At 45.7% G+C, this 27,738-nt stretch overlaps 1 protein-coding gene across 1 annotated transcript in view; it reads right to left on the bottom strand.

Moving 5' to 3' along the window:
- PAPPA (pappalysin 1) overlaps positions 1–27,738 on the bottom strand; it is a 173,381-nt gene that overhangs the window by 30,016 nt on the left and 115,627 nt on the right. The window contains exons 11-17 of the mRNA XM_042878915.1: positions 25,511–25,624; positions 24,958–25,093; positions 20,924–21,137; positions 12,364–12,532; positions 6,430–6,613; positions 3,468–3,678; positions 2,717–2,888 (exon numbers count right to left, since the gene is read on the bottom strand). Coding sequence (XP_042734849.1) covers positions 2,717–2,888; positions 3,468–3,678; positions 6,430–6,613; positions 12,364–12,532; positions 20,924–21,137; positions 24,958–25,093; positions 25,511–25,624 — 1,200 coding nt within the window. The remainder of the gene's footprint in view (positions 1–2,716; positions 2,889–3,467; positions 3,679–6,429; positions 6,614–12,363; positions 12,533–20,923; positions 21,138–24,957; positions 25,094–25,510; positions 25,625–27,738) is intronic.

Consider the following 27,738-nt stretch of genomic DNA (forward strand, 5'->3'; position numbering starts at 1 on the left):
ATGGAATATGACATTTCTCTTATAGAAAAGATTCTCTGTACAATACTGGAGAATGAATACCAAAGTCCAGGGAGAAATATCATGCCCTTTAGAAACAACAAAGCGATGTGCAGGCAATCTTTTTGGGGATTTTTGCACAAGCTGTTCTGTAGGAGCTGCGAGCCTCACTGCTACAGGGCAGTGGGGACATTCAATGGGAAGGTGCTGGGGTTGGGCTCCAAGCCTCCCACAGTGACCCTGCTCAGTGCAAGAACCAGACAGGATCTCTGTTTCTCTTGCATTGTTGCCCTCAGCCTATTCACCCTGCTCTTGGAGACTAGGGTGGATGTCTTTGGGGATTCTGTAATGTGCTCTGTATACTGGATCCCAGTTCCACCAGGGATGCTGAATTTGCCTTTGGAGCTTTTCCCTGCGCCCCATGCCCCTTGTTGCAGAGGGATCTGCACAAGTCCCTTGTACAGACACGGGAAACTGCACTGCATTCAGTGCTAGCCTTGTGTATGATACCCTAATCCTTTTTTTGCTCAGCTTCATTGTTGAAAACAATGTTCAGTGAGATGCAAAGTGGTCTCATTGGCAGACTATTGCATGGGAGCTGCATTCCCTCCTCTAGACATCTGGCCATTGCCAGATGTAATAAGAAAATCTTATGAAAGTGTAATGGAGCAGATGGACTCAGGATGTGATCCAGTTTGGTGACTCCCACCTAAAGGCCAGTCTTGCAGAGTGCAATTAATTTAGATCTGACCACTGATTTGTGCAATGTGCAGAAATGGAAGACCCTGCCTCTGGATGCTGGGGAGGTACCTGCTTAAATGACCATTACGCTGCTGGTGATTAAGAGATGCCATCTGTAGGGCTGAGTAGTGATCTTTCAGCACAGTGATGAATTCAAGAAGAGACGACTAAGTGATAATTGAGCACAATTTGCTGTTTTAGCAAGTGTGTTGCACTTCCACCACAGTTTGCATGCCAGGGTTCAATTATGATTTCTAAAGGTGAGCCATGAAACCTGATTTATGTTCCTAGAGTTGGCTGTGCTCTAGAGTACTATTGTGTAGTTTCTGCTATGTGCTCAGAGATCCCAGGATATCCATTGCTATAGTAACATCCTGTCCATCATTCCCTGACCTGCAAAATCTCTTGTGAAAATCCCTGCTGGGTTTCTTGCTTGGATGCAATGTGCATTATCACCTTATATAGCTGAGAGAGACTTAGTGGGGTTTAATCCTTAAATAATTAACACCTCTCAAGTGGTCCTGGCTTGTGCCAGGAGTCCTCCCTCATCTTCTGTTGTCTGTTTTCTAGGATATCTGGAAATACCTTTCTCTGCAAATCCCTTTCTTAGGATGTTATCTGCTTCTCTGCTCAAGGTACTTTTGCATCCAAGCAGTCACTACAATCTTCCTTACACTGAACAGAGATGTAGCTGTATCTCTCACTTTCCACAGCTCATTTGTTGATGTAACCCTAACTCCAATCCCTGCCTCTCTTCACATCTAGCTCCTTCCAAAGCAACCATAAGGCCCTCATACCATTTGTTAGTGCCCTGGTGCAGTCAGTCTAAGAAAGCAAAGATGCACAAAGGTGCTGCATCCCAGAGCTTCCCACCCAAATTGCACCCATCTGTGCATTTCCTACATCTCAAAAAGTCACAGCAGCCAAACCAAACTTCTTTAGGGTGCTCTGATACACAACCCGAGGCTCTGCCTCTCATTCCCATCAAGTAGGCAGGACAGCTTTTGCAGGGAACAAATGCAGTTTTCCAGCCTCAGGAACCTCACTGCTGTTTTTGCTGTAGCTTTTAACGTTTGGAACAGGTGTCAGAGTTGGGTTTTGGATCACTGACACCATAGCAGGGCTGATCCCTTTTTCATACATCCTCAGGAGTGATATTACAAGGCTTCTGACAGAGCACTGTGCTGTCTACAGTGCATATATGAACAGCTTCTACATCCCCACTTTCTCTTCCCCAGCATATGAAGTGGCAGCAGCACTTCTGGGAGAAATTACTTACTTCACAACTATAATTAACTCTGGTGCGGAAAACCAAGTATTTAAAACACAATATTAAAAGCCAGACCTTCTTTATCAATGAACAGAGTTCCTAGGTAATCAAAGGCAAGATGCTGATTTATGCCAGATGAGGATCTGACCCTAACAATTAATGACACCTTGCAGCCAAAAAAAGCCATGAAAAGTCAGACAGTTCACCTGTACAGTGACAATCCCTATAAAACATCATATGACATATACATAACAGCATCAGGAAAAAGAACTGGAGAAAAAAAGCAAAGTGAAGGAGAACGAACAAACAGGATGAGTGCACACACCTCATACTCATTCATTATTCCTTCTCTCCTCCTGTGTTAATGTAATACCAGAAACCATATTTGATTACACCTACCTACATCATAGAGCCACTAGAACAGATTTTCCAACCAATTACTCGTCCAGCCAGTCATTTCTTGCTACTCCCCTATTGTTAACAGTTAATAAATACCATTACTACAGTCTTAAAAATATTTCCAGGCTCTCTGAAGTAGCTCTCTTCTTCTACTTTAATTACATATTTCCTTTTTCCATCTCTGCCTCTGGTCTCAAGTGATCTCAAGGGAGGTTTGGCACTTGATCCCTCCAAGATCAGAGTCCTCAAGGACCACAAGATAAAAACTCACTTTCATGGTGTGAGATGGTGAGGATAAGAAAGACTCACCGACTGACTATCATCATCTTCACACTTGATCCTGCACTCGCTGTTGAACTGGAAGCCATTGGAGCACTGGTAGAGCCCATGGAACTTGGAAGGTGGAGGGTCACACGTAACAGGCACACAAGCACCTGGCAGCCATGTGCCATCCTGAGTGCACTGGATCTTAAAGGCCCGCCTTCCCATGCAGAAAAAAAACACAAGACCGTTTAGTGAGCAGCTGAGTCAGCTAAGAGCCTTTAGAGCTTCTAAGTTCTGCTAGCAGGTGCAGGGAATGAGAGTGCTTGAGCTTTTAACACCTGGGGAACAAATTGTGAATCTGCAGCATGAGGTCTCTGAGTGAAAATAATGATCATTTGTAAAGCCAGCACTCAGCCTGAACTCCTCTTTTGGCCTTGAACATATCTCCCAAAAAACTGCTTCCCGGCCTTGTGGGCTGTGGTTGGTTTGAAGTGGGTTTGTGCCAAGTCAGAAGGCCACAACAGTACAACTTTCCCATACGGTTTCAAAGGGGACTCTCCAGTCTGCATATCACAGAGTACCTCTAAGGTAAGGTTTGTTTTGAGCACTAGCAAAGATTTACAGAGCGAGGTGCCAAATGCTCCCTTGAAAGTGCACAACTATCTTCATGTAGGAAGTATTCAGTGGTGTTCCCTACAGCACCCTGCTATAAATTACTCATCTTTTTTTCCCAAAGTCTTTTTGACCTGTGGCTTTCTGAATCATGCTGACTGTGTGGCAGTGCTATTTTACGTACTTTCTTGCTTTTCTGGAGGATCCAGGAACATGGTAACCTGGTTTGCATTTGTACTTGCAAAATGAGCCCACTTTGTGCTTATCTTCCAGGCAACGAGTAGTCTGAAGATCTGCATTAGGGACGATGGAGGGTGCTCGACACATCAGTTCACACAGAGCCTCTGGAAAGGACCACAGCCCATCTTCCATGCAGGTCAAGTTGCTGTTGTTCCCTGAGAAGGACAAAAAGCAAAGTTAACAACCATCAGCAGGAGCGTTTTTATTTCCCAACTGTCATTATACCCATAATATATCAACAGCCACCTCAGTTGGCTCGGCACATTCAACTGTCCTATGCATCTTTTCTTTCTACATGATGGTTTTAAATCATTAAGGACTCTGTTTTCAGGAGACAACAGGCAGACAGTGCTTATGGCAGGAAATGCTATAGCATAGGTGAAACCTCACTGGCTTTGTATTTCTCTTCCTTATTTTGCTCTCTGAAAGAGAGCCTGCTTTGTACATCAGCTCCCTCCTCTCCAAAGCCACGGAGCCACCCACCTTAAGGCAGCGTTCAGTGTCATTACATTCTTCATTCTTCTTCTGCGTTCTACCCGTGCACCAAATCAGTTCTTTTTGTTTCAATTTTGAGCCTTTTGGAGCAGCATCTGTTTGTTAGCATTACAGTCACTACTCCAGCACGTTGAGGAGCCATTCTCAGCTGAGGACTCTCAGTCCTTGGGGACTACTGTGATAAATATGATTCATAATACTCATTAGAGACTTGTTTTCCTGAGGAAGCTTTCCTGGCCAGCACCTCACAGGTAAAAGGTATGATAGATCTCCTTGCCTCTGCTGTGACCTACTTGACTTCAGAAGGTTAAGCTAAGAGTAGCTTTGTCTCAGTGCACTTCACGTTCTTTGTTATTTTATACTCTATGTTAAAAAGGAATAAGCTTTTCCTAAGAAACAAAACACAGCTATGAGCCACTAACCCTTCAAAAATCCCTAAAACTCTATTGAAATCCTTGAGCATTGCTGCAGGAACTCTTCTCAACCCACAAGGCGTATTTTCAGCAGTCAGCCAACTTTGGTGTTATCCAAAATAATACTGACAAACTGCAAACCCCAGAGCAATGCCTCCTCCTTGAGAGGAAAGGAAGAGAGCCTGGGCATGATGCTGGAATTCAAAGAAGAAAACAAAAGGCTCTGGAGGGCTCAGGAAGTTATGTGGAGGAGCCCTCCTGCCCTTTCCACAAAGATAAGAGAAGTTTCATTAAATCAGCCCTGGCTTTCTCTCTCCCCTCCCCAGCTGTGGATGATTGCAGAGGTATTTTGAACAGAAGAAAGCTCTTTTCTGGAGCACGAGCATGCTCCTCTGACTCATGCAGCAGCTCTGCAGACCAGTCATGGTGATATCATACTACCACTGCAATGTGATAAGCTGTGACATTACCGACGGTGCTGTCATGACGTCAGTGATTGAATTAGGCGTGAGTCATTTGGACGCCACTCTCCAGAAGTTTAGTGGCAACATCTATTAGTCATCACCGATGGCTGAACACCAAGTGGTGCCATTAACTTACGACTCACAGAATGTCTGGACAAAAGTGAAGTGATGCTAAAACCCACAGCTGTACTCCCTGACCCGTGGTGGGTTATGGGTCCTGCAGCTACCCCTGCCAGAGTCACCAGCTCCTGCTGGTCATGACTTCTACTCTCTGATGCTCAGCCACTTGGATGCTTGGGGTAATTTTACATTCCTCCAAGTTCATTAACATCAGTTCATTTAGTGGAAGGTTTCTGTGCCCATGGCAGGGGGGTTGGAATGAGCTGATCTTCAAGGTCCCTTCCAACCCAAACCACTGTACGATTCTATGATTCATGAACATTGTTTTCGTGCTCTCCCTCAAAAAAAACTCCAAGGATTTTCAGTTAAAAAAACCTCCTTGGTGAAAATGATCCTCTGAGGATGGAAAAAAGGAATTCTTTGATAAAAATCTCCCCCTTGAGCCTTAGCTTTCACTGTGGGTTGGCTTCTTGTGGTTACCTTCCCAAGTCTGAGTTAAAAGAATTGAGTAATTTGGTTATGTATAAAGAAATCAACAAACATATCCTTTCACTGAAACGTGGAATACTTCACATGCCTCTTCTGGAATGTGCAGTGAATCCTAGCAGAGGAGGTGACACCAATTGTACAAAAAGAGCTTATGCAGCAATTGTACCTGGGTCAACAACGGCAGTTAAGATTACTTCAGTGCAAGATGACATGTTTATTTGGCTTCAATGTTCTTTCAAATTAACAGTGATAAATTTTCTGGTTTCCTGAGGACCGGATCAGAAAGGTGAGCTGACAGTGAGCAAAAGAGTGGATGGTGCTGAGCAGGATGGGGATGCTACCACCAAAGCAGCAGGAAAGATTGGGGAGAAAAAGAGAGAATGTAGGAGAGAATGTCATTTTTAAGAATGAGAACTTGCAGAGATTCTCAAACATGAAGAAAAGAGAAAGTCAGAATTAGGGCAAGATGAGTGAGCAAAATAGAGAAGTGATGGGTGGACCAGGAAAAACAATGATGAGGGACTGTGCCACTGGGACGTGGAACTTTTCAGTCTTCTCCCTCCTTTCCAAGCTTGTGGAGGAGGCATAGAAGGGAGACAGGCACAGAAAAAAAGCAAAGGCATGGGAAAAGATGAGAGTTCAATTTGATTGATCCCCATGACTTTTCTGTGTTTTGGTTGTATGGAAGTAATATTCAGCGTCGTTCCTGCCCAGCCAGCCACGATCAAGCAAAGGTCAAAGGAAGGTAACAGGGAGATGCAAAGGAACTTAGCTTCTAATATAAATAAACCTTCCCTAGACTCTCATAATTCTTCATACTTAAAATATCATAAAGAATTCTAAAAAAGCAGCAGAAGTACCATATATTACTGGCATCAGTCTGTGCTAGCTGTGCAGCCTTTCCCAGCTCGGTACCCCCTGTTACCTTTCAGAAGAGCAGGAGGTCGGCACGTGAAGGAACATTTCTTGCCAAAGGTGGTCCCCTCGCTGCAGTTGAACGTGGCTGGGTAGACGTGGTATTGGTCTGGGACACCGCAGTCCACAGGCTCACAGGTCACCTGCTTGCTCCACTTCCCATCTGTGCAGGTCATTGTGATGCTGGACTCCGTCTGGAGGAAGAGACACAACTAAGCCACCACAGCCAGCAAAGGAGAGACCAAAGCTGTTTAAAGCCTGGTAACAACCATTGATTTTGTGTCTCACAAGTAAAACAAAGTCACTAGAGTGCCTTGGGGCACCATGGCCATGCACACTTGACAGATAGACTCCTCCTGTAGGATTCTGCAATGGACAGACCCAAGAGCATTCTGCCCATATGTTTACTTGGCAAAAACTCTCAACAAGAGAGGGTGAATAGAGTTAGTTACTGTGCTCTGACTTCCCCAAAGCCACCGTAATGTCAATAGCTACATCAAAACTACACTTCTATGGATTTGAGGAATAACCCAACAACGCAGCAGACTGAAATCCTGAGTACAGAATAAACAACACATCTGCCTTCTAACCAAGAAGGGAAAATGGTCACAGATTAGATGCGATGATTTTGAAAGCACGACTCTTCCCCCCATACCAGAATAAAGAGAGGGACGGGAGAAAGAGAAATGTGAGAAACACAAACACAAGATACTGTGGAAGGGGAAGATACCAGCGTGGAATCTGACCAAGCTGTACAGCAGCACTCCTTTGTCCCTGGGGAATATTTTATTCAGGCTGGTACGCTCGCAGGAGATTTGCACCGCCAGCCATTGATCTGGCTTTATAAAAGGAAGGGAAATTTTTCTAGCACACATCAAAGAGACCTGGATTCCCTTTTTGCAAAAACACCCTAATGGTTTCAGCAGAAGTTCAGACCTGTCTCTCTTTGATATATGGTTGCATTCAGAATGGAAAAAGCAGTCCCAGAGCTGAGAAACTGGACACTTCCCAAGTGGGCACAAAACCCCTTTTCTAGACCATGCAGTTTATTTAAACAGGGAGCACCGCTGATAGAAAAAAAATGTCTTTTCTACACATTTAGAGTAGCACATTTGGGGATTCATGGAATGCTCAGGTGAAATGACACTCTGTGTTCTCATTCCAGTCATTTTGCTCCCCAGTGGCTCTTAATTCTTTATTGTCCAGTGGATTGTTTGCACTATTATATATATATATATTCTGTAGCTAGATGATGACTTGAAGATGTCTGTGTTTTCAGGAGGTTGCTGTGTAATTCTGATGGCCGCAGGAGAAGAGATGACAGCATATTGCCATACACCACACTTGTGTTCCAGGCTGGGCGGCTCCAGGACACAGCAAAGCCTGCATCCCCCTTAGGAGATGCTGTTATCGAGTTGTGCTCCAGCACTGTGGCTACAGGACACCTCAACAGCAGGAGGTTAAAGCATAAACCCAAGGGGCTATCCAAACATAAAGGAAAAGGGTCTGGGACTCTATTCTGCTGGATGCTAGCTCTACACTGAGCACAGGGAGGCTCTATCAATGATGGAGCTTCCACTCCAAGAATTCATTGCTTAGTCTTGGTGTGATCTAGTTTGAGAATAAAAGATTGCTCCTTCTAGCTGATACCTGCTGTTGAAACACACTGTGGAGCACAAGGGAGTTTCTCCAGTGACAGAACTGCGTATCAGATGCTATTCTACAGAACACCAAATAAGGAGTTCAAATTACAGAATGTAATACAAAAATGGAAACAGATGCAATATCTATGCACAACAGTCACACCTTACAAAAATGGGCAAGAATGTCTTGTCCAAGCCAGCACTTGTGAGGGCATGGCCTTTGTTAGCTGAAGGCTGCAGGACATGACAGCCTTTTGGAAACGCAGCATCCCTGGGGCCACCCTACCTTGGAAGTGATCTCCTGGTACAGCTATACCTCACTGTGCTTTATTTCAGCCTTCTAGAACTCGATGTGACAAAAGATCAGTCTTCTTCATGTTCTCAACTCTGGCATTTTCTCCAGGTACTTTCCCAAGGAAACTACTAACCAGTCTGGAAGAGCCACCTCCTTGCAGACCCAGATGCCTTTTTCTTCTCCTGGCACACTGGCATGGCCATTCCCATGCAGAGAAGCAGAGCCCATGTGGGTAGGACCCGTACTTCTCATCTTTTTCCAATGATTTATTCCACACTTTATATGATGGAAGCTGATGGTCAGATGTAATAATGAAACATTTTAGAGCAGCGTAACTTCAAGTGATAGGAGTGCATGTGTGTAGCAGGACTTAACAGAGCCAGCTTCCCACCATGCAGCACGACGATGGCTTTGATTTTAAGCGCAGAGGACAACGCTACCCCAGAAAGCATTGCAGATGGCACCCACTGGCTTACAGCTTCTCCTTCCCAAATGTGCCACTGGAGAGTGGGATCACGGCAGCACCTGGCTGCAGGACCTCAGAAGGAAACACCTCGGGCTATCTGCATACAGCACAGCCCAAGCACTGCTGCCCTGGGATCCGACGTCGGGTCTTTGTGGCAGCATCTGCGCCTGCCTTTGCAGATCTCCCACCTGACGCCTGAGCAGGCATGTGCCTGTTTCGCCTGTCTGCTCTGACAAGGTCACCCTGCGCACAGCAGCCCACGCAAAGCACTCGGTTTTCTCATCTGGTTTATTAGCTGTCACTTTGGGCACTTTGTGCTGCTTTGACTGGCATCGCAGCAACCGCTTCCCTTCGCGTCCTGCCTTCCAAAAGAGGTTTAGGCAAGGAGAGAGGGCAGGAGAGAAGGAGAAAAGGAGAAGAAGAAAAAAATACAGGTTGAAATGCAGTGGAGAGGATGCAAATTTAAACAAATCTAGTGTCAGAAAGATTTGTTTCTTGGGACTTTTAAGAGCTTGGGAGAATTCATGTCTCCTTCCTGCTGCCCGAGATCCCAGCTGGCTCCTTCTTCAAGCGATGCTTCACGTGTGAAGTTTCCTCTCCTTAAAAATGAACAGCTGTGCCCTCCCCTCTAAGTATTCTTCCACTTCTGCCCACTACTGTGCCTCTAATTGAACCCACATGAGCCTTGCTTTCTTTTCCTGGCATGATTGATGATGCCTTTGCACAACATTAGGGAGCTGCTGGGTTTTAAATAACACCTCTTGACCAGAGCAGCAGTGGTGGTAGCTTCAAGGAGAGATGACAACAAGGAACTGAATGAGCGGGGCTTTCAGTGAAGGACAAGGGGGAGGAAGGCAGTGAAAGACAAAGGGGGGAAGTGGGAGAGAGAAGAAGAAAGAGCGATGGAGTTGTCAGGGGGGTGGGAGGACATTGGGGGAAAATGAAAACATCCCAGGATCTTCTTTGTGAAAAAGATACATGATGGCTCTGCCTCCATCAGCATGCCAGCCCATTTTGTTGTTGTCGAAATCCCTAAATGAAGATGAGAGGGAGCCTCAGAGAAAGAAAACAGCTCAGGTTTTGTTTTGTTTCGTTTTAACAGCAGCAAATGGTTTCTGCTGCACATGGGGCTGATGTGTTTTAGGGTCTGGTGATTTTATGGAGTTTTACAGGGTTTGGGAACAGGAACTTCTCAGAGAGCAAAGATGAATGAAGTTTTTTTCCCCAAGCTTTTTTAAAATGGTGGCTTCAAGAAGACACAGAGGCCAGAAAGTGCAGGAACTGTTCGGATGATTTTCAAAAAACCTTTAGAAGTAAAAGATTGATTTGAAATGTGACTTGTGCCCTTCCATCTACAAGGTGCTTTTGAAAACTTTGCTTTTAATTCTCTGTTCATCTTTTCTTTTAATTTTTTTTCCTGCCTTTCAGTGAATTACAGAAGATGGATGTGGTTCAGATGCTAAACCAGAGCGTCCTCACTTGTGTGTCAGTCATCAGCAGCATGCTGCAGTCATGGGCCACCAATGTTTGGGCTGCTCTTTGAGGCACTGCACCTCTCCTTTGTCTCCTTCTCCCTCAAGAATGAAGTATCAGCATGTATAAAACTCCTTTCCTTCCTCCTCTTTGTGGACCCCTCCACACTGTCAGTTAAGCAGGAAAAACACAGCCCTCGTCCCACCAACCAGTCTAACCAGGACACACACCCAACTGAATTACAGCAGTGAAAGAACCACCAGCTTTACGGAAAAGCATGAAGTCCCATGAGCAGAGATAACAAGCCACGTATCCCATCTCATCTCCAACTGCCTGTGATCAGAAGAAGAACCGAAGCTGGGAAAGATTTGTGGCAGGAGCACCATGCAATTCAATACAACACAATGCAAGGAGTCCAAACCACAGATTCTGGAGTTGCTCTGATAGTTCATTTCTTGCATGCACGTTCCACAAATTCTGGCTTCAAACACCTTACAGAAAGAAATAAAACAAGATGATGTGGAAAGAAACTGTCTGTTCCTGTTCAACAGACCTCTGAAGCACATGCATATACTTGCAAAGCATGTGCTGATAGCACTCTGCTGAGCAGGGACATCTCTAAGATGCTTCACTCCATCCCTGCACAGCACAGAGCAAACAAATCCATAGGGCTCTCAGATTGTTTCAGTGGTAAAAAGACAAAAAAAGTGCAATAGTAGAGCAGAGCAAGAGGAAGGATGTTGTAATAAGCAGTGAATCACATTAGCTAAGGGTGCTAAAAGCCTCCGCTCCTGTCATATGAATCTGATCAAGGCTCCGAAACCAAACTTCTCAGAGCAAAACCATACACAGTTGGCTGAGCCTCCCCAAAAGGTACTTTTTGCATTTAAATAAAGCAGCGCTGGTGAAACACGTTTAGGCTGTTTTATTTGGTTTTGGATTCCTGTGTGCTCAATGTACAGATCATTTCCAACTATTTCCTGGTTCAGCCACTCAGGCTCGTTTGAGAACTTGTTTTCTGTTCTGTAAAACTGCTCAGCTGGAGCTGGGGTTCTGGTGCTGATGCCAATTAGGGTGGAAGAGGCCCAGCTCGCGGGGTCCTGTATTTGTTTTGTAATTGAGTTGAAAGGGCTGACTCATTCCCCTCCTCTCTGTCTCCCCTCTCTGGGAGCTCGTGAAGAACACGATAGTTCACAACTACAGACAAGCTGCCGAGAGCAGCTGCCTGCCCCCAGCCCCAGATGTGTGTGCTGTCCCACAGCAGGCAGGAAGGTGCCAATGGAGGCCACCACCACTCCATCATGACAAGACCTCTGCTTCAGACACATGCCCATATACCGTGTGCACATTTTGCCCCCAAATAATGCATCTGTGCGTTTTCCCAGTGCTTAAGGAAACTGGCAGTTCTTCTGAATGCCTCGTGCTCTGCACTGGGCCATGTGCATTTGTGAGATTGGATTACTGCAGGAGAACAGCAAATGAAACCCAAACCACTGGGATGAGTTTTCTATGCTTTGGTTGGAAGCAAACAGATTTACATGCTTCCCCCTCCCTGATATGCATTTCAGTGTGCTGGGAAGCAGGTGGACTGAGATGCTGCAAAGGAGTTAAGACATTGTTAGCCCCAACACTAGGAACGAAAGGAGAAATTTTGCTTAGAAACTGAAAAATAGAAAAAAAATAGAAAAATAAACACCCCACTCCCCCAAAAAAACAACCCAAGAAACTCCATTTGGTTGAGTAAAGCCAGTGAGATCAGAGAAGGCCTGTGCACACAATTAAACATTCTGGGTTGAAAAATCATAGAATCATAGAATGGCCTGGGTTGAAAAGGGCCATAATGATCATCTAGTTTCAACTCCCCAAAATCTCTAAAATTGGGCAACATCTGAGATTTGCTCACTGTCAGAACCTCTTCACGCAGTCAGATGGCTCCTACTTGGACAAAAACTATTTGGATAAAGTCCTGTCCCAAAGCTGAGCTGAGATTTTGGGTTATTTCTCAACTTCTCCACACCCATTTGCTCATCCATCTTTTGCGGGTCGCACAAAACCAGCAGCACAAACCTGGCTCTTGCTGAGATCGTCATCCCTCTGGACTTGCAGAATGTAGCCCATCCTGCAGCTCACGTTGCACTGGGCTCCATTGTACCACCCGCCCCCGGTGCAGTTCAGCAACGCGTTGTCGATCTCCAGCTTCTGGCAGTCTGTGGCTTCGCAGGAGTAATGGACACAGCTGTGGGGAGACAAGAAGTGGCATCTGCATTCAGTTCCTTTAGTTCATTCAAAAAAAAAAAAAAAAAAAAAAAAGCAAGCTTGTGTGCCAGGCTGCAGGGATATGATTGCACGCCGGATCCACTCAGCAAATTGCTCCTGACCAACCAGCACACCCTTTAGCTGCATCTTCTGAAGGACCGGGGCAGTGGGAATGGTGATGACAAAGAGAGCAAAATGACGGGTCTTGTGGCAAAAGGGAAGGGCCTGCCAAGTCTGCAGAACAGCTTTCTGTTCTGCAACACTCTCAGAGAGAAACAACACAAACAACAGCAGCATGGCCTTCCTGCGCTGTACCAACATGCATCTGTACATGTGAGCAATCCTTCCAGAGCAGTGCTTGTGCCCCATCCGAGCTACAGTCTCTGCTGAATTCAGGAGTGCCTGATACTGCCAGTGATAACTGTGCATGTGTGTACGTGTGAGGAAGGGTTTCTCTTATCTCTGCGAAACTCGATAGCAATCAACACATCCACTTTATTCCACTTCATGGGGAACACCAAATATCAGTCGTGTAGCTGTGTTGATAAGCTCTTATCAAGCTCAGCAGCATGCTGTCATTTCAGATCTCTCTGGTTGCTGTCCTGCCATCCAGAAAATGTTTCCCCAGATGGAAACTCAGTGCTCTCCCGGCAGTGAATTATTCTAACATTCAGCATAACTTGTAAAAAGAGCATTTTGTTTTATTCCTGCATACTCGGAGATGTCTAGCAGACATCAGATCTTTAACCATTTCTGATGACCTGAGTCAAACATTTTAGCATATCATGAAATGGAGTGTGGGACGGTCCCTTGGCTCCAGGGCAATGAAAGCACTGAGAATCCTAAAGAAAATGCAAAAATATTCTGCTGGATTTGTGACAGAGTTTCTGGGGTTAAAGACTTTTACAAAGCAATATGCCTTTGCTGAGAGTTAAACTGAATTTAAATTACATACAGCTAAATTCTGAGGAGGGAAAATCTTGACACCATTCACCAACTTTATGAGTGAAGAACCCAAAACACCAGAAGTTATAGAAGGAAGTAATGCATCAACACACATCTCTTGAAACTCATTACAAGCCAGATATTCCTATCTCCTAGAAAACAGGTTAAGAGCCACCAAAAAGCCATCCACTTCACTAAGCACAGGACTTAGCATGTCCATGATGTTTTGCTGTGTTCAAAGCATTGTGCAGACATAATCTAATTAATTTTCATGACACCCCTGTGAGACACCTGGGCTGGTGTTGTTATGCCCACATCAGCGATGGAGAAGCACATTTGCACATGTCTCTGCTGAGTTCCGTGCCAGGTGAAATGACAGCATTATGATCTCCACAGCTCATTTCTCTGTCCCAGACCAGTGCTATATGAGAAGCGCTTGCTGCCTGTAATTTAAGGTTGCTTGTTCAGTGGCAGCCCTTCCCTGCAGTGTGATGGGCTGTACGCAATTCCTACATTCAAACAGATCTTACTTTCTCACCCTGCACAAAGTACTGACATCAATGGGGCTGAGGAATAAGAATTCTGCCTCTGCACTGCCCAGCTCAGTACCCTCATACACAACACATAGCATGCGGTCTGCCAGCAGTATGACTGATAAGTGGTGCTCATCACAGAGCACGATGACCCTGCTTTCATAGGACCCCTCTCCACCAAGGGCTTCATACATGTTTTCCAGTCACTGCAACTCACTGCTTGACCTACAAATTTAAACTGCCACTGATTTCACTTTTCACTGATGAGTAAGGCTGTGCATGAGACGGGGGAAGAACAACTGGCTGGTACATCCTAGAGCCCAGGTGGCCTCCTCCTGCAGGGAAACAAGGTGAGAATAGACAATGCCCAATATGAATCAAATGCCCAATACAAATCAGCCAAGAGCGTGAACTGCAGCACGTGAGGCTGCCCAGGGCAGCTGGGTAGTCACCAGTTGAGTACATCACCAGTTAATCAGAAGAGTGTCTGAACACGGACACTCAGAGAGCGTAACCGATGAATGATGCCTCACTGAATCCTCACCACGTGTCCCAGTTCACCTACATGTGAAATCTAAGCATTATTTCATTCCCCTCCATTTTTCAGACAGGGAAGCTGCCATATGAGTTCCTTCCATGCCAAGACTCCAGAGACAAGGAAGTTGACTCATTGAGGAAAAACATGAACATCGCCGCCAAGCCATTCTCAGAAGCACAATATTGCAAACCTTCATGCCCATTGCAAAACATGCAAAATCTGAAAACATTTTTGCACAAAACTTGGAGAAGTAAAATAACAGAAGACCTCTTTCATATAATGTCTCATGTTAACCAATGTTCAACGCACCGATGTAGAACTGAATTCAGGCTTGAGTGGCTTCCAAAGGAAGGATGAGCCTAAGAAAACTTTTGCAACTTGAACAAAAAGAAATCTGGAGAAACGTGGAGCAACACAAGAAGTGGCATTGCTTTCCATTTCCTTCAATGTAAAGGAGAGAAAGAATCTAATTTCTAGAGTTCAGATCAGGACACCAGATGAGCAAGCCTGGGCTTAAAAGTCCTACAGAACTGAAACGCCACAGACAAAGGCATTAAGAAACACTTATTGTGATGTTCTTCTTTCTGTTTACAAGTCCCCTTGTGGTCTTCTTAACTGGCCAGGGAACATTTTTAGCCACCCCCCCCCAGGCTCCAGATTATGCCTTGGTTAGCAGATCATCTGGGCAGCTCTCTCTGTCTGTAACTCTATATGAATGACTTCAGTGACAAACAATACAACCATTCACTTTTGTAAAAAAACAACCACTGCCACCAAATGTTTCTAATTTAAATATTTCTGGTTCTCTAGCTACTGGTTCCAATTTGGTATCAGCTACTGTCAGCCATAAATCCCAATGAATTTTGAAGTCACGATCTTGAATTGAGTTCTGCAAATGTGGAATAAAGGAGAAATGAATATCTGCAAGTAGGAAACTTAGACAAAGAACCCATCACATCCGTATTACAGAACTGTGGGTTACAGAAGCTCTTGCTTGGGTACTGTCATTTAACAGTGGTTAATCATCACATGTTCCAGAAACTGTGAAGCACTCTGGAAAGAAACAATATAGAGTATCTGAGCATTAAATCACTTCTACTATAACTGATGTTGCTTCCTGGCATGGGACAGCTCAACCCATTTTCTTGCAATCAAAACTGGGTGACTTCATCAACACTGCCTATTCCAAGTCATCCCTGGTCTATCCTGACTCCCCAGATGCATCTGGGAATTGCTTGCAAAAGTACTGGACAAAAGCCAGGAAAGTGACCCAAAGACCACTCAACATTCCAATATAAATAGGAATCAAGCTTTGGTGCCTGGGTTATTCTCTGACGTTGTGTATTTTACCAGATCCACCTCATGATTCACCTGTTCCTGTTCTTGCTCTAAGAACGAACAGCTTCCTAAAACAACATTTTTGCACCGCTGAGTGCAAGAATTTTTTTGTAGTTTCCACTGCCCGCAGTATGTTAAAAACACAGATCAAGACAAACCATTTCAGTGATGTAAAAAGCCCTGAGCTGTGTTAGTTTCACATGCAAGCTGAAGTTCTAAGCCAGTTCTTACTTTACTCAAATCCATTCTGCCCATCCCTAATCTAAATGAGCTCAGTCATTAGCCTCTAAATCTTTATTTCTCTGTGCCAATATTGGCCCCAGTTCAGCAAGGCACTTAAATATGTGCTTAACTTCAAAAGCATGGTTAAGTCCCAGTGATAGATTTGACTACAGGGGGATGTAAGCAAATAGCTGGAGGCTTTGCTAAATTGGGGTCTCGGTGACACAATCCTAGAAACATTTATATTTTAACATGTTTATAGAAAATTGTAACAATTAAGTGGAACTCTTCCTTCCTCACACAAAAAGAAACCAGCACTTCCTCCTTCGAAAAGCTTACAGCAGCCAAATGTTTTTTTCCTTAACCTTGGGGTCAAGCACTTTTCCAAAAACTCATCTTAACACAGTGCCCCAATTACCTGCTTCCTTAGCGACAGCTTTGGCACATATATATGCGTAGGTGAGCATAAAGGAATGCAGCACACATCTGTGTACGAGAGAACTTCAACCATCATCCAGTTCACAAAATCCCTGTTCCTCAGCATAGGCCAACCTAGGCTGCAGACCTAGAGCATCCTGAGGTTTTGTTCAGTAGCACCATGCATACATCTCACGCCATATGGCCTTCTGAGGGTGTTTCTGGAAAGATTTATGGTTACAGTAAGTTTGTCTTCTCCCTCTGAAGACAGGAGTAAGTTCTCTCTCTAATCCAAAGACAGATGTGCCATTTGGAGAAGCAAAGGCTGCCTTCACATTCTTTGCTGCAGCTTCAGAAGTGAAAAAGGTACGAACTGCAAGGGTGGCAATGAGTTTATCTTCTTTGGATTTCCAAAACAACCCAAACTGATCTCCTTGTACGAACACAAAAAACTCAAAGAAGTCTACCTGAATCCTGGAGCAAGATGGGGACTGGTGAGTCTGTGCTGATCATGCCATTGGAAGAGCAGGGCAGCCCTGTTTGCATCACATCTGGTCCATGAGAGCGACCAACAGTGCAGACACCCCAGCCACGATCCCCTCAGCAATCTGACTGCAGTGCCGCCCAGTCCGACCCCAACAGCAATCCCAACAAACCCCCGGATGCAAACAGGTGGGGTCAGGAACACACAACAACATTGAGATTTACTGAAAACACTCCATCCAGCCCCAGGTGAGCTGTGGGGGAGCAGAGGCAGGGCATGCCTGTCCCCACATTTGATGGGGCAATGGCCCCAGAGTTGGGCTCGGTGCACCCCATATTGTGAGCTGTGCTGCCCAGGGGCCCTGTGGAGCCCATAATGCACTCAGGGCCCCACACACTGGGGCAGGCCTGGGTGCCTGTGTGCTCACAGCCCCGCCAGCTCTCCACAAACAAAGAAATGGCATCGCGTTCCACTTTAATAAAAGCCAAATGATGCCGTCTGCCAATTACCAAAATGGGGCGAAGGTTAAAAACCCACTGAATTATAACACATGTCACAGACCAAAGCTCCTATGATTAACAGTTCTGTGAGAAATTCATTAATTTCACCAGAACCAAGCTGACAGAGATTGTGCTTAATGACAGAACACAGGGCAGGGGGAAGGGGCAGGGGAAAGGCGGCCCACACAGTACATAGAAAGCTGCATTAAATAACAAAAACAGAGATGAGGAGACCTGTTCTTTTGGTATAAAAAGGAAAAAAATAACTACAGTTATAAAGGGCAATTGCGTTTGCTACACTACTGAAGATTTAATTTCTTGTTGGAGGAGCTGACAGCAGAAGAGAACAAGACAGAGCAAAGGGGATGGAGTGGGCTCCTTCTCCTTGGGACCAGGTGGGATGAAGGGGGAATGCTGCCCCAGGAGAAGGCAGGGAATGCCTTGCCAGGCGTGGGCAGCCCCTGCTCTTGTTTCCTACATGGCGACAAAGTCAAAGTCCTGACTGGTGAGGAACCACTGCCAAAGGCAGCCCGAATGCACAGGTTTCCATGGTGCTCAAATGACCGCGTTGGGGGGAACGGTACGACTGCTTCTGCTCATCCCATTTCACTGCCACAGAATCATAGAGTCATTAAAGTTGGAAAGGACCACTAAGATCATCCATCTCTACCATGCCCTCTGACCTGTATCTTCTCCACAAGGCTGAACAGGAAATAATACAAGCACAATCATTTCAGCTGCATAAGTACAAAAACAGTGCCAGAGAACTAACTGGTCGCCATATCTGGTCTGAGGAATGCAATGTGAAAATAAAGCTCATTGCTTTTACAGCCCATCTCCAGCAGTTGGGTAAAGCTTGTGGTCAGCTGTGGCAGAAAACAATAACAACAACTGGAAAAATACAACTGGAAAGTACGGAGAATTTTCTTAAATCCTCTATAAATGCCTTCAGAAAGATGGAATGGATTTTCAAAAAGAGCTAACGATGGCTAAGGACAGCTACCTATAAAGTTGGATGGGATTTTTACATTTAAGCTCCTTTTTCTCTTTTAAAGTATAAACTGTAATGCATATTTTGAGGAGGAAAAAGAAGAGCACGTGTTTTATTATCATTTATTAGGTTGCCCTAACTCATGGGAAAGATCCATTCACCCTCATAATAAAAACGGTGTTCACATTTAAGGGCCAATATATTTCTTTTCACTCACATATTTAAAGTCTGCACCCTTGCCTAGAAGTGCCTGTATCTGCCTATAAATCCTCTCCAACCAAAATAATTCTCCTTGAAGAGAGAGAAATAATATCTCTTGTAGAGAGAAGCCAAAAAGCGGGCAAAAATATCCATGTTTACCTAAGGAAAATGAAAGCAGTGAAGTCAATGCTTGTGCATAAGAAGGAAAAGTTCCTTTCAAAAATAACTAAATAAAAAGAAATTGTATCAGGCAAATGCAACCAGTGGGGAAAGGGTAGTAGGAAGTGTGGGCTGCATGGGATCATGCTCAGATGAGGTCTGGCAAAGAACATGAGTGGTAAAAGGGGAGTACCCAGCCCCTAACCTGGTTAAGATGAATACAAGAAGTCCTTCTCTATGTTCTCACTGGGGAAAACAATGAAGCAGAAAGGGAGCAAGGGGCCTTGATGCTCACCTGCCTCTTGGCTGCACAGCTCAACACACAACATCTTGGAACTGCTTAGAGCTCATGGTACAGAAGACAGCACACACCGTCACCCCAAATGATCTCACCACAGGGCCAGATGGATATCTTCCATTACAGCACTGCACTCAGTGGAAAAAAACCCACTGATTTCAACTGGCTTTGGATCAGGGCTCTCTTTCAGTCTCTGGTTCCTTGACTGACATGGGCAGCTCAAAGTCCAACCCAGCACTGCAACCTGCAAGACCTGCAATGTTCCCCTGAACAAGAAGGGCAGTGGCTGATGTGTTAGAGAGCAAAGGGCTGGGACAGTGAGCTGCACTGGCAACACGAAACACTCCCAAAAATTCAAGGAAAAGGAGAAAAAAAAAAAAAAGCAGCGAAGAGAGGATGATCCTTCTTCAGGAGATTTCTCAAGGCTGTGTCGCTGCACTGCAGAGGCCCTCTGAAGCTTTGCCTAAGGGGAAAGCATTTTTTAATAAGGAAATAACTTTCTAAACACAGAGCACTTCTAATTTCATAAGTGAACAAACGGTTCAGTCCCCACTGCAAAACGAGAGGGAGGAATTGTGGCCCTGTGCCCCCGTGTGCTCCCTGTGCTTTGCACCTTCCACAGGTCCTTCTCCCTCTTTTTCTGTCCCTCCTGCACTGGGCTTTGGCCAAACATGCACAAACTGCACTTTTCATCTGCAACTCGGTGCTGCTGTCTTTGGGCCTCTCCATTTACACAACCTATTGCACGGAACGATCAGACTCCTTGAATCTAGGTCAGAACACACTGACTGGATTGATTTAGCTATAGATATACTCTTTTTTCTTTTTTTTTTCCTCTTTATTATTATTTTCCCTTCCCTCTCCCCTTTCTCACCCTCCCCCCTTTCCTGGAATCAAAGCAGCTCCTAAAAGCACGCCAGAACATTATCAAAAACCTGACAGCCTGCTTAGGAGGCTGAGCAGAGCTTTGCTGGGATGTGCGACTTGTTTTACTATTGCTGCCGCTATGCTATGACGACCGCTCACAACTTGGAATTCACAGCAGGAAAAAAAAAATGATTCTTTCAGGGGTTTTGCTAAATTCTCCCCTCTTCTTTTCACCGCTCCGCTGAAAGGCTCCGCAAAGCTGCCGCACCAGAGGCCACCAAAGGTCAGCATCTCTGTGGGATGCTGTAAAGCAGAGACCGAGAGGGGTTGGTGGTGATCTATTGATGTGTCTGCAATAACAACAAGAATAAAACGGCAGCCATAAACCTTTCATCCTGGGGGGTCCCACTGAGCTTTTCAGAACGCGGGAAGGATCCGGAGAGGTGCGGAGGGCACTGCCGCAGCCGTGGGAGCACCGCAAGGCTGGGAGCGCGGGGCTGAGCACCAGGCAGGATGCAGGGCATCACTTTGTGCCCGCACGGACGCTTCCATGGGAGGTCCCCCCAGCGCTTCAGCAGCACAAAGCCGGCCAGATCCGGGCCGACGTGTGAGCGGCTGCAAGCGGGGGGATGCACGGGGTGTTAACTGGCCCCAATTCCAAGCGCAGGATAAAGGAGGGAGGAGAAAGGAAGAGGAAATAATTCACTAGCGGTATCCTATACGGGTTAAATGTCCCATCCATCCTGCTCAATAAGAACAGCGCTAGTTTCTCAGCGGCAGCACAAAGGGGTCAGCAGGGTTCAGGCTCGGTGCCCCCCTGCCCTCCCTGCCCGGTGTGGGGCGGTGGGTGGGGGTGAGGGCGCGGGCCGGCAGCTCACCTCTGCTCTGCCGGGCTGTACGTCTGTCCTCGCTGGCAGCTGCTGACGGTGATGGGGTCGAAGTTGTGGAAGGAACGCAGGGCCACCCCGGAGATGGCCACAAACTGGGAGCTGAAGCTAATGAGGACAGCCTGGGTGTGATAAAAAGGGTGACTGAGGTCATGGATGACGGGGATAATCAGGGGATTGTTCCTGCAGCTCAGGACGTGGACACCTGCCAGAGGAGAGACAAGATCAGAGGAAGGGTCAGATTGAGCACAATCACTTCCCGAAGCCGTGAGCACTTCAGAAGCATTTCACCCACAGGAATGGCCCTATAGAGCTGAAAAGTTATGGTAAGCTGCCTGGAGGGGCTTCCCAAATCGCTCTGGAGAGCTTAGCACAGAAGTATATCCCTGCAGACAGCTGAAGAAAGGCTGCCATTCTCTCGGTGAGCACGGCAGACTCTCTTTAGACCACAGCCACATTTCTATTGTGCTCTGTTAAATCAGGAGCAACCATCACGGAGGAAGCGGAGTTGAGCTATTGTGAAACCAGTCGGAGGGGACAGTTGGAGCCTTTATCCCGTGCATCAAATGGGACCGGCAGGCTGGGTGGCTTTGTGCACCATGGGCAGTGCACCAGTGGCTTGTTTGTAGCTGTGCATGTCATTAGCACCCAACATAAAACTTTTCCTTCTTTTTTTTTTTTTCATTTGCATGACCTGTATGCCAAGTGTGCTCAGTTTTGCTTTTCATTAATGGTTTCCAGCCTTGGGATATCTCGCTCTTTCCTAAAAAGGGCAAAGGTGGTCCTGAAAAGAGAAGTGAGGGTGATGGACCCTCTGAAGATTTCACAGGTGACAAGAATTGCATCTCAAGAAAATAAAAGCATCTCAAGAGGTTGAGGTGCTCAGCAGCACCAAAGAGGTGCTGAGGGGACTTTTCAGACCCATTTCCAGCAGAGCAGGTGCTCGTGGCCATCAGGATGAAATCCCCACCTGACTTCCCATGGGCCCAACGCACCTGGGGGGCAGCTGAGAGAACAGACAGCCGCCTCCTGTCCTCAGCGCCCCTTCCTGCAGGCTCAGGCTGGGTGGCTGACAGCAAAGACCTGCCCCGGCAGCTCCGTGGCACCGCTCCGAGGATCCGCTTGGCTTCGGCTCCACTCACATTGCTGGAGCTCCCCCAGCAACGGCTTTGGCCCAGGCCCTTTGGCTACCCCGATACGCTCCCGACTTTGAAATAAAACAAATCCTATTTGCATGTTTAACTGGCTCAGGGATCACTATTATTATTATTATTATTTTTTTCCAGTTCAGGTTCAAAAGGGGAGGAATTTAAAAAAAAAAAAAAAAAGTTTTCATTTTTTTCTCCTTAGAAAGTGATTTCCTGTGAATTAAGACAGATTTCTGACCACTCTCTTTAAACATCTCCTACCTTCTCCTTTAAAACAATCTTCCTGCAATAAAAATAAAAAAAAATACTAAAAAAAAAAAAGCCAACCTCTCATTGTTTTGGTCTTTATCTGACCCTGAAATAACCCCCCTGTCTACTTGCCTCCCACAAGTCTTTTGATATCAGCTCCTTGTGGAACGGTGCACGTTTCTCACTTACAAACAGGTGCAGTTAATACTTGAAATCCTGAGTTCCCAAATTCCTTGGAAGTTTCTGCCTTCTCTGATGGAAAGCCAAAAAAGATCTTATGGTATGAGGCTGTTTATTCACTTCAGTTTCATTCCTTGCATTCAGGTGGTGTCCACAACAAACCAGACCTCAGAGCTGTGCTGCAGTTGCTGGTGCTTTCTGATCCCAACAACTTAAACAGAGGCTTAACAAGTCAAGTTCATTTAATCAACCTGACTTCATCAGCAAAAAAATCACCCAGGACAGCACAGGGGCCCATGGCAGGGCAGTGAGAGCTGTCCACATTTGCCCCCATTGCTCTGTGTCCACCTTCTGAGCCCTCAGTGCCCCTTGTAATGCACCCCAGTATCTACAAATGCTCTGAATTAACAATGCTGGTGTTTGGCATCCCAGCCTCTCCATCTCCTACCAATGCTCAAAAGAAGTTTCTCATTATTTTCTGGGAGTCCACATGGAAAAAACCTTGTTCTGGTCAGAGAGGAAACAGAACTTCTGGATACACTGCGAACTTTGCTCGTGGGTGTGAGCTTTAGTGCACTGAGGACTGACCAAGCTTTAAAACACTGCTTCTACCTTCTGGCTGGACTTGTCATTTGCAGCTGTTTAGGGCTGGCCAACTGTCCTGCATCCAGTGTATGCCAAAGTTTGAATCTCAGCTGCAGCTTCCAGCTTGCTGCTGTGATAATTCAAAAATATCAAATGAAACATAGGGGAAAAGGGCTTTGTGCTGCACTGAGACCTCAGTGAAAGCAGCAATGGGAGCTCTGCCTGAGTGAAAAGTACTGGGTAACCTACCTACACCTCTCCTCTGCTCCAGGAGAGCCTCCCTGAGAAGGTCAGAGGGGCTTTTCTATGATGAAGGGAGCATCTCAGCCGGGGAGATCTGCAGGCATCGGCTTAAACCGTGCCAAAGCCATGTCGCAACTTCGTCCAGGATTTCATAACCTCACCCTCAGTTTCCTTTTTGCTCCTCTTTCTTGTTCTCTTTCTCTCATAATCTGTGTCTTTACAAAATATTGCATTAAGTATTTGTTGGCACGTTTGTGTCTCCGTCATTTATTTCTCAGAGGGAAAGAGCTATGTGCCACTGTTTTGCAAATGGAGGATAAAAACCAATCCAGGGCTCTGGCCAACTGGGAGCTATTCTGACTCAACCTGCACAATTGCTCTGAATTTCCCTTTGTTCTCTGACAAGAGACACCACACACACTGTCTTTCTTTTGTTCTACATCCCACCAACATTACATATTACACTGGACAGTCATCCAACACCTTTCACTTATGCGTGTCCCTTCTTCTTGGGGTTTGAGCTTGTTGAAACCACAAAATTCTGGGCACAGAAAGCTGGGGGAGGGGGATGAGTTGCCTTAAAGCTTTCAAGATGGCACTGTCAGCTTTCTTCCCAGTGCATAAAAGGGCAAAGGAAGGCTGGAAAAGAACTTCACAAGCCCTACCCTGGCTACCTCCTAGCCCACAGAGCTGGGAGCCAGGGAGAGCTCCTTGGTCCTCAAGCTCAAATGCAGATGTAATCAGAGCATGAGACACAACTTTCCCAGGTATTTGTCCTCGAAGCAGAGGTACAAACAGTCTATCCAGGGACTTCACCATGACTAGCAGGTCCATAGCTTCTGCCAGGCACAGGCTTGAGGCAACGCATCTCTCATCCAGCCCACGTGGACCTTGTTTGACCTTCATCAAACCTGGCACATTTTGCCCTAGGTGAACTGATGTTTCTCATGAAGAGGTTGTTACCCCAGAAAGAAAAGGATCTGTATGAGTAATAAAGCTTTTCCATTGTAAGGCATCAAAGCATCTTGATGATGATTTTCTTACGCTGGACAATGGCACCAGCAAATGGCCCTCACACAGCTGGCTCAGCAGCCATCCCTGGATCCCTTCCAGAGCTTATGGGAGGTATTACAATGAAGCTTTAGAAGATGCAGTTTCCAGACCATTAAACAGCTGTGGAAACCTCCCTGCGAGCAGGGCTAGATGCAGCCCCTTCTGACTGGGCAATCCAACCAACTACACCTTGTGAAACAGAAGCATTTGCTGCTCCAGCTGCCACAGAATGGGGTTAATGTCTCTCTCTCTGCTACCAGCAATTCATCTGTATCACTGTAAATGTCCCTCCGGGGGGGTTCTCTGCATGAAGCACTAACGTGATCTTATTCTAATGACTAAATGGGAACTAAACTCTTCTGAAAATGGAGAGGTATGGAGAAATGTCTGGGCAAAATGTTCCATCGCTTTCCACAGACTCCAGTCAAACTCAGGTCTTGGGGCATTAAGCAAGCGTTCTTTCTGTCTGACCTTGAAAAAACTAAGTAGGAGTACATGTCATAATTTGTGAATGGAGCTTCCATTACACTAGCAATAAAGAGGGCCTTAAATTCAATACAATCTCACCCAGATCGTGGCTTTGCTCTTTGGTGTCAAACAGCTGCACACCAATGGTCTCCTGCTTCTGATCCAGGTAATAGGTCCCATCAGTTACCAAGTGGACAAGGACTGCTGCAGCCACCATCGGCGTGGAAAAGTAAGCCTGGGAAAACAAAAGCCCCACATGGGTTTAGATGGAGAAAAGTGCAGATGTGCTGTACTTGAAAAAAATACAAAGAGCCAATGCTGAACTTTTAAAAGATCAATTTTCATTCCAGGTCACGGAGACGTCTTCTCTTCCAACCTCTCCTACACAAACTAGCTTAAACTGGAGTTAAAAAGCCCTGCAGCTGGAGCTGCAACCTCTAAGAAACTCTCTAGACCTGCCACAGGAATGGACTTCACCACTGACTCCCTAGATGGTGTTCAGAGACTTTGTTTTGCCATTTCCCACTAAACATACTTCAAAGAAAGTTGCTGCTTGGCCCTGGGAAGGCAGTCCCATGGTATTTTGTCTAGTGGAGCAACTTCATACAAGCAGGCAAAGAGACGCGTGTTGTTCACAAGTCTTACTGCTTACCTTTAGCCAGAAAATGGTCTGTGCCATGTGGGAGTACTGGAAGTTGGCAGTGCAGGGATACCAGGCATACTGGGAAACACCATCGTTCAGGTCAATCACCTTCGTGCGACACGTCTGAGGGAGAAAGAAGAAACATCCAAACAGATGTAGGTGTCAGCAGGGAAGGACTGTGACTATTTAAAGCAGGGGAGAAAAGTCCAGGTGCACTGCTAGGATAAAATAATACACACCAGTGACATTTCTAAATACCACGAGGTTATTCAAAAGTTAAGTTTCCAGGTCTTCCACCTCAATGAGAAAAACCGAAACATAAAAAGGAGCAAAAGGCTCACAGCAGCCGGATGGCAGCCAACAGTTCCCTCTTAATTTGGTACAACAAGGGCCTTGACAGCGTGCAGCCCAGCTCTGCTCCCACCCAAACAGACCGCAGCTCTTCCCTCTGGACTCGAAGTGACGACCGCTTCTGAACATGCCAACTCCAAGCACAGACAGTCTGCAGATGCTCTCCACAGTACTCAAGCAATGTCCTATTTAAACCTGCATGTTGCTGTAACCCCAGGGAAGCCACAGATGGCCATATAAACTTGGAAAGAGGCGTAGCCAGGAAAGTACAACCCAATTTCAGCAAACTCGTTTCTCTTTTTGTTAACTAGTTTCTGTAATTTGAATCGTTTTCTTGTATCTACAGTACTTTCCATGGCAGGCAGCAATGGGATTATTATTTCTCTTTTCAGTGAAGAACGAGTAGATGAATCCCAAATGCTGGCACAGATGAAAAGCCCAAATGAGAGAATGCCTGAATTTAAGTACCACAGTCTTGCAGTGCCATCAATATGTAGAAACAAAGCTGCAAGAAATGGTAGGATTTACCCTGAAACCGCACAATGCAGTGATACTGCTTGAACCCAAAAAAAGAAAGAAAGAACAAAAAAGGAACATGCATGGCCACTGCCTTCATAAAGCCTTCATTCCCCAAGGAAGAACAAGAAAGGAAAGATGCACAATCCAAAAGACAACAGCTGCACTCCAGGACTGCTTTCATCAGAAGAATACCTACTAACATCCACATCACTTGGGTAACGGATGGGGAGGGAGGCAATTCCTCATGGCCGTGCAGTGTGCTGGCAGCAGAGCTGCGAGTGCAACCCGGGGGGCCCAGGCAGCCTGGTGGGTGTGCGACGTGGGGAGCCCGGGGCACAGGCACTTGCATCAGGTGCTAAGTGAAGCCACGTACTTTGGGGGACATTATGAGATTTCTTTCCAAGGCTGGAGAATTAACCGAGCAACCTGATGGTGACGTGCTGTCATTACAGCCATCCCCATAAGCAATTTTCCTGATTATTCAAACAAAATGAAAACCTTGAAGTATAATGAGGGTATTAACGGAGGTGCTTTTAATCTTTCAAAGTCCTATGCCTGCTTGGTAGCTGTGTGAGACCTCTTGGTCCCAACAGGCAAAGTCAGTGCAATACAAAGAGAGCCTGGGATGCCTGGGAACGAGAAACCAGATTGGCCAAGAGTGAGGTAATCACTTCTATAATCTGAGTCCCTCAAGATCCAGCACAGAGGAATCTATGGGCAAAACATAAATCAGCTTTAATGGGCTGGAAGAAGATTTTTAGTTTATTTATTTTTTAAAACAACTGTGACCAAGCTTCATTGAGGCTAGCCAGTGGATAGTGTTACATTTTACAGCAGAGCAAGGCTTTACATAAACTATCTTTGGCATTTGAAATCCAGGCCAGCAATTCGACATGTACCATTTCGCAATTCTCCCTTCTTGCATTTTCAGCAGCCTGTCTCTTGTTGGGAGCGTGGTTTTTATTTTAATACCTCTCCAGCTAGGGAATTTATCTTACCCACATCTGCAATTTATATGGTCAGAGAGCTCTTTGACATGAACAAAGGTCTCATTACTTTTATGTGATTTTGTTGTTATATCTCCTCCATCTCTACTGCTCCAAAAAGGTGGTTGAAACAAATAAGATTCCTGACGTTCAGTGTGTTTTAAGTGCCACTTGATGGATGAGTGAAAACCTGTATTAAAAACTCACCCAAACCTTCACCAAAAGTTTGAATCAAACCCAAAATAAACCCCTGCTGAGGTGGATTGGAAATCTCTGATAACTTCTAAATGCCTTGTTTGATTTGTGTGCGTGTGCGTGAACTCCAGCACTTTCTGGTTCTGCCTGAGACTATCAGCAAAAACCTGAGCATAAAGAGCCTGT

Source organism: Lagopus leucura, unplaced genomic scaffold (assembly GCF_019238085.1).
Source record: "Lagopus leucura isolate 7727_CA_CO unplaced genomic scaffold, USGS_WTPT01 Super-Scaffold_100022, whole genome shotgun sequence".
In the NCBI taxonomy this organism is placed as follows: Eukaryota; Metazoa; Chordata; class Aves; order Galliformes; family Phasianidae; genus Lagopus; species Lagopus leucura.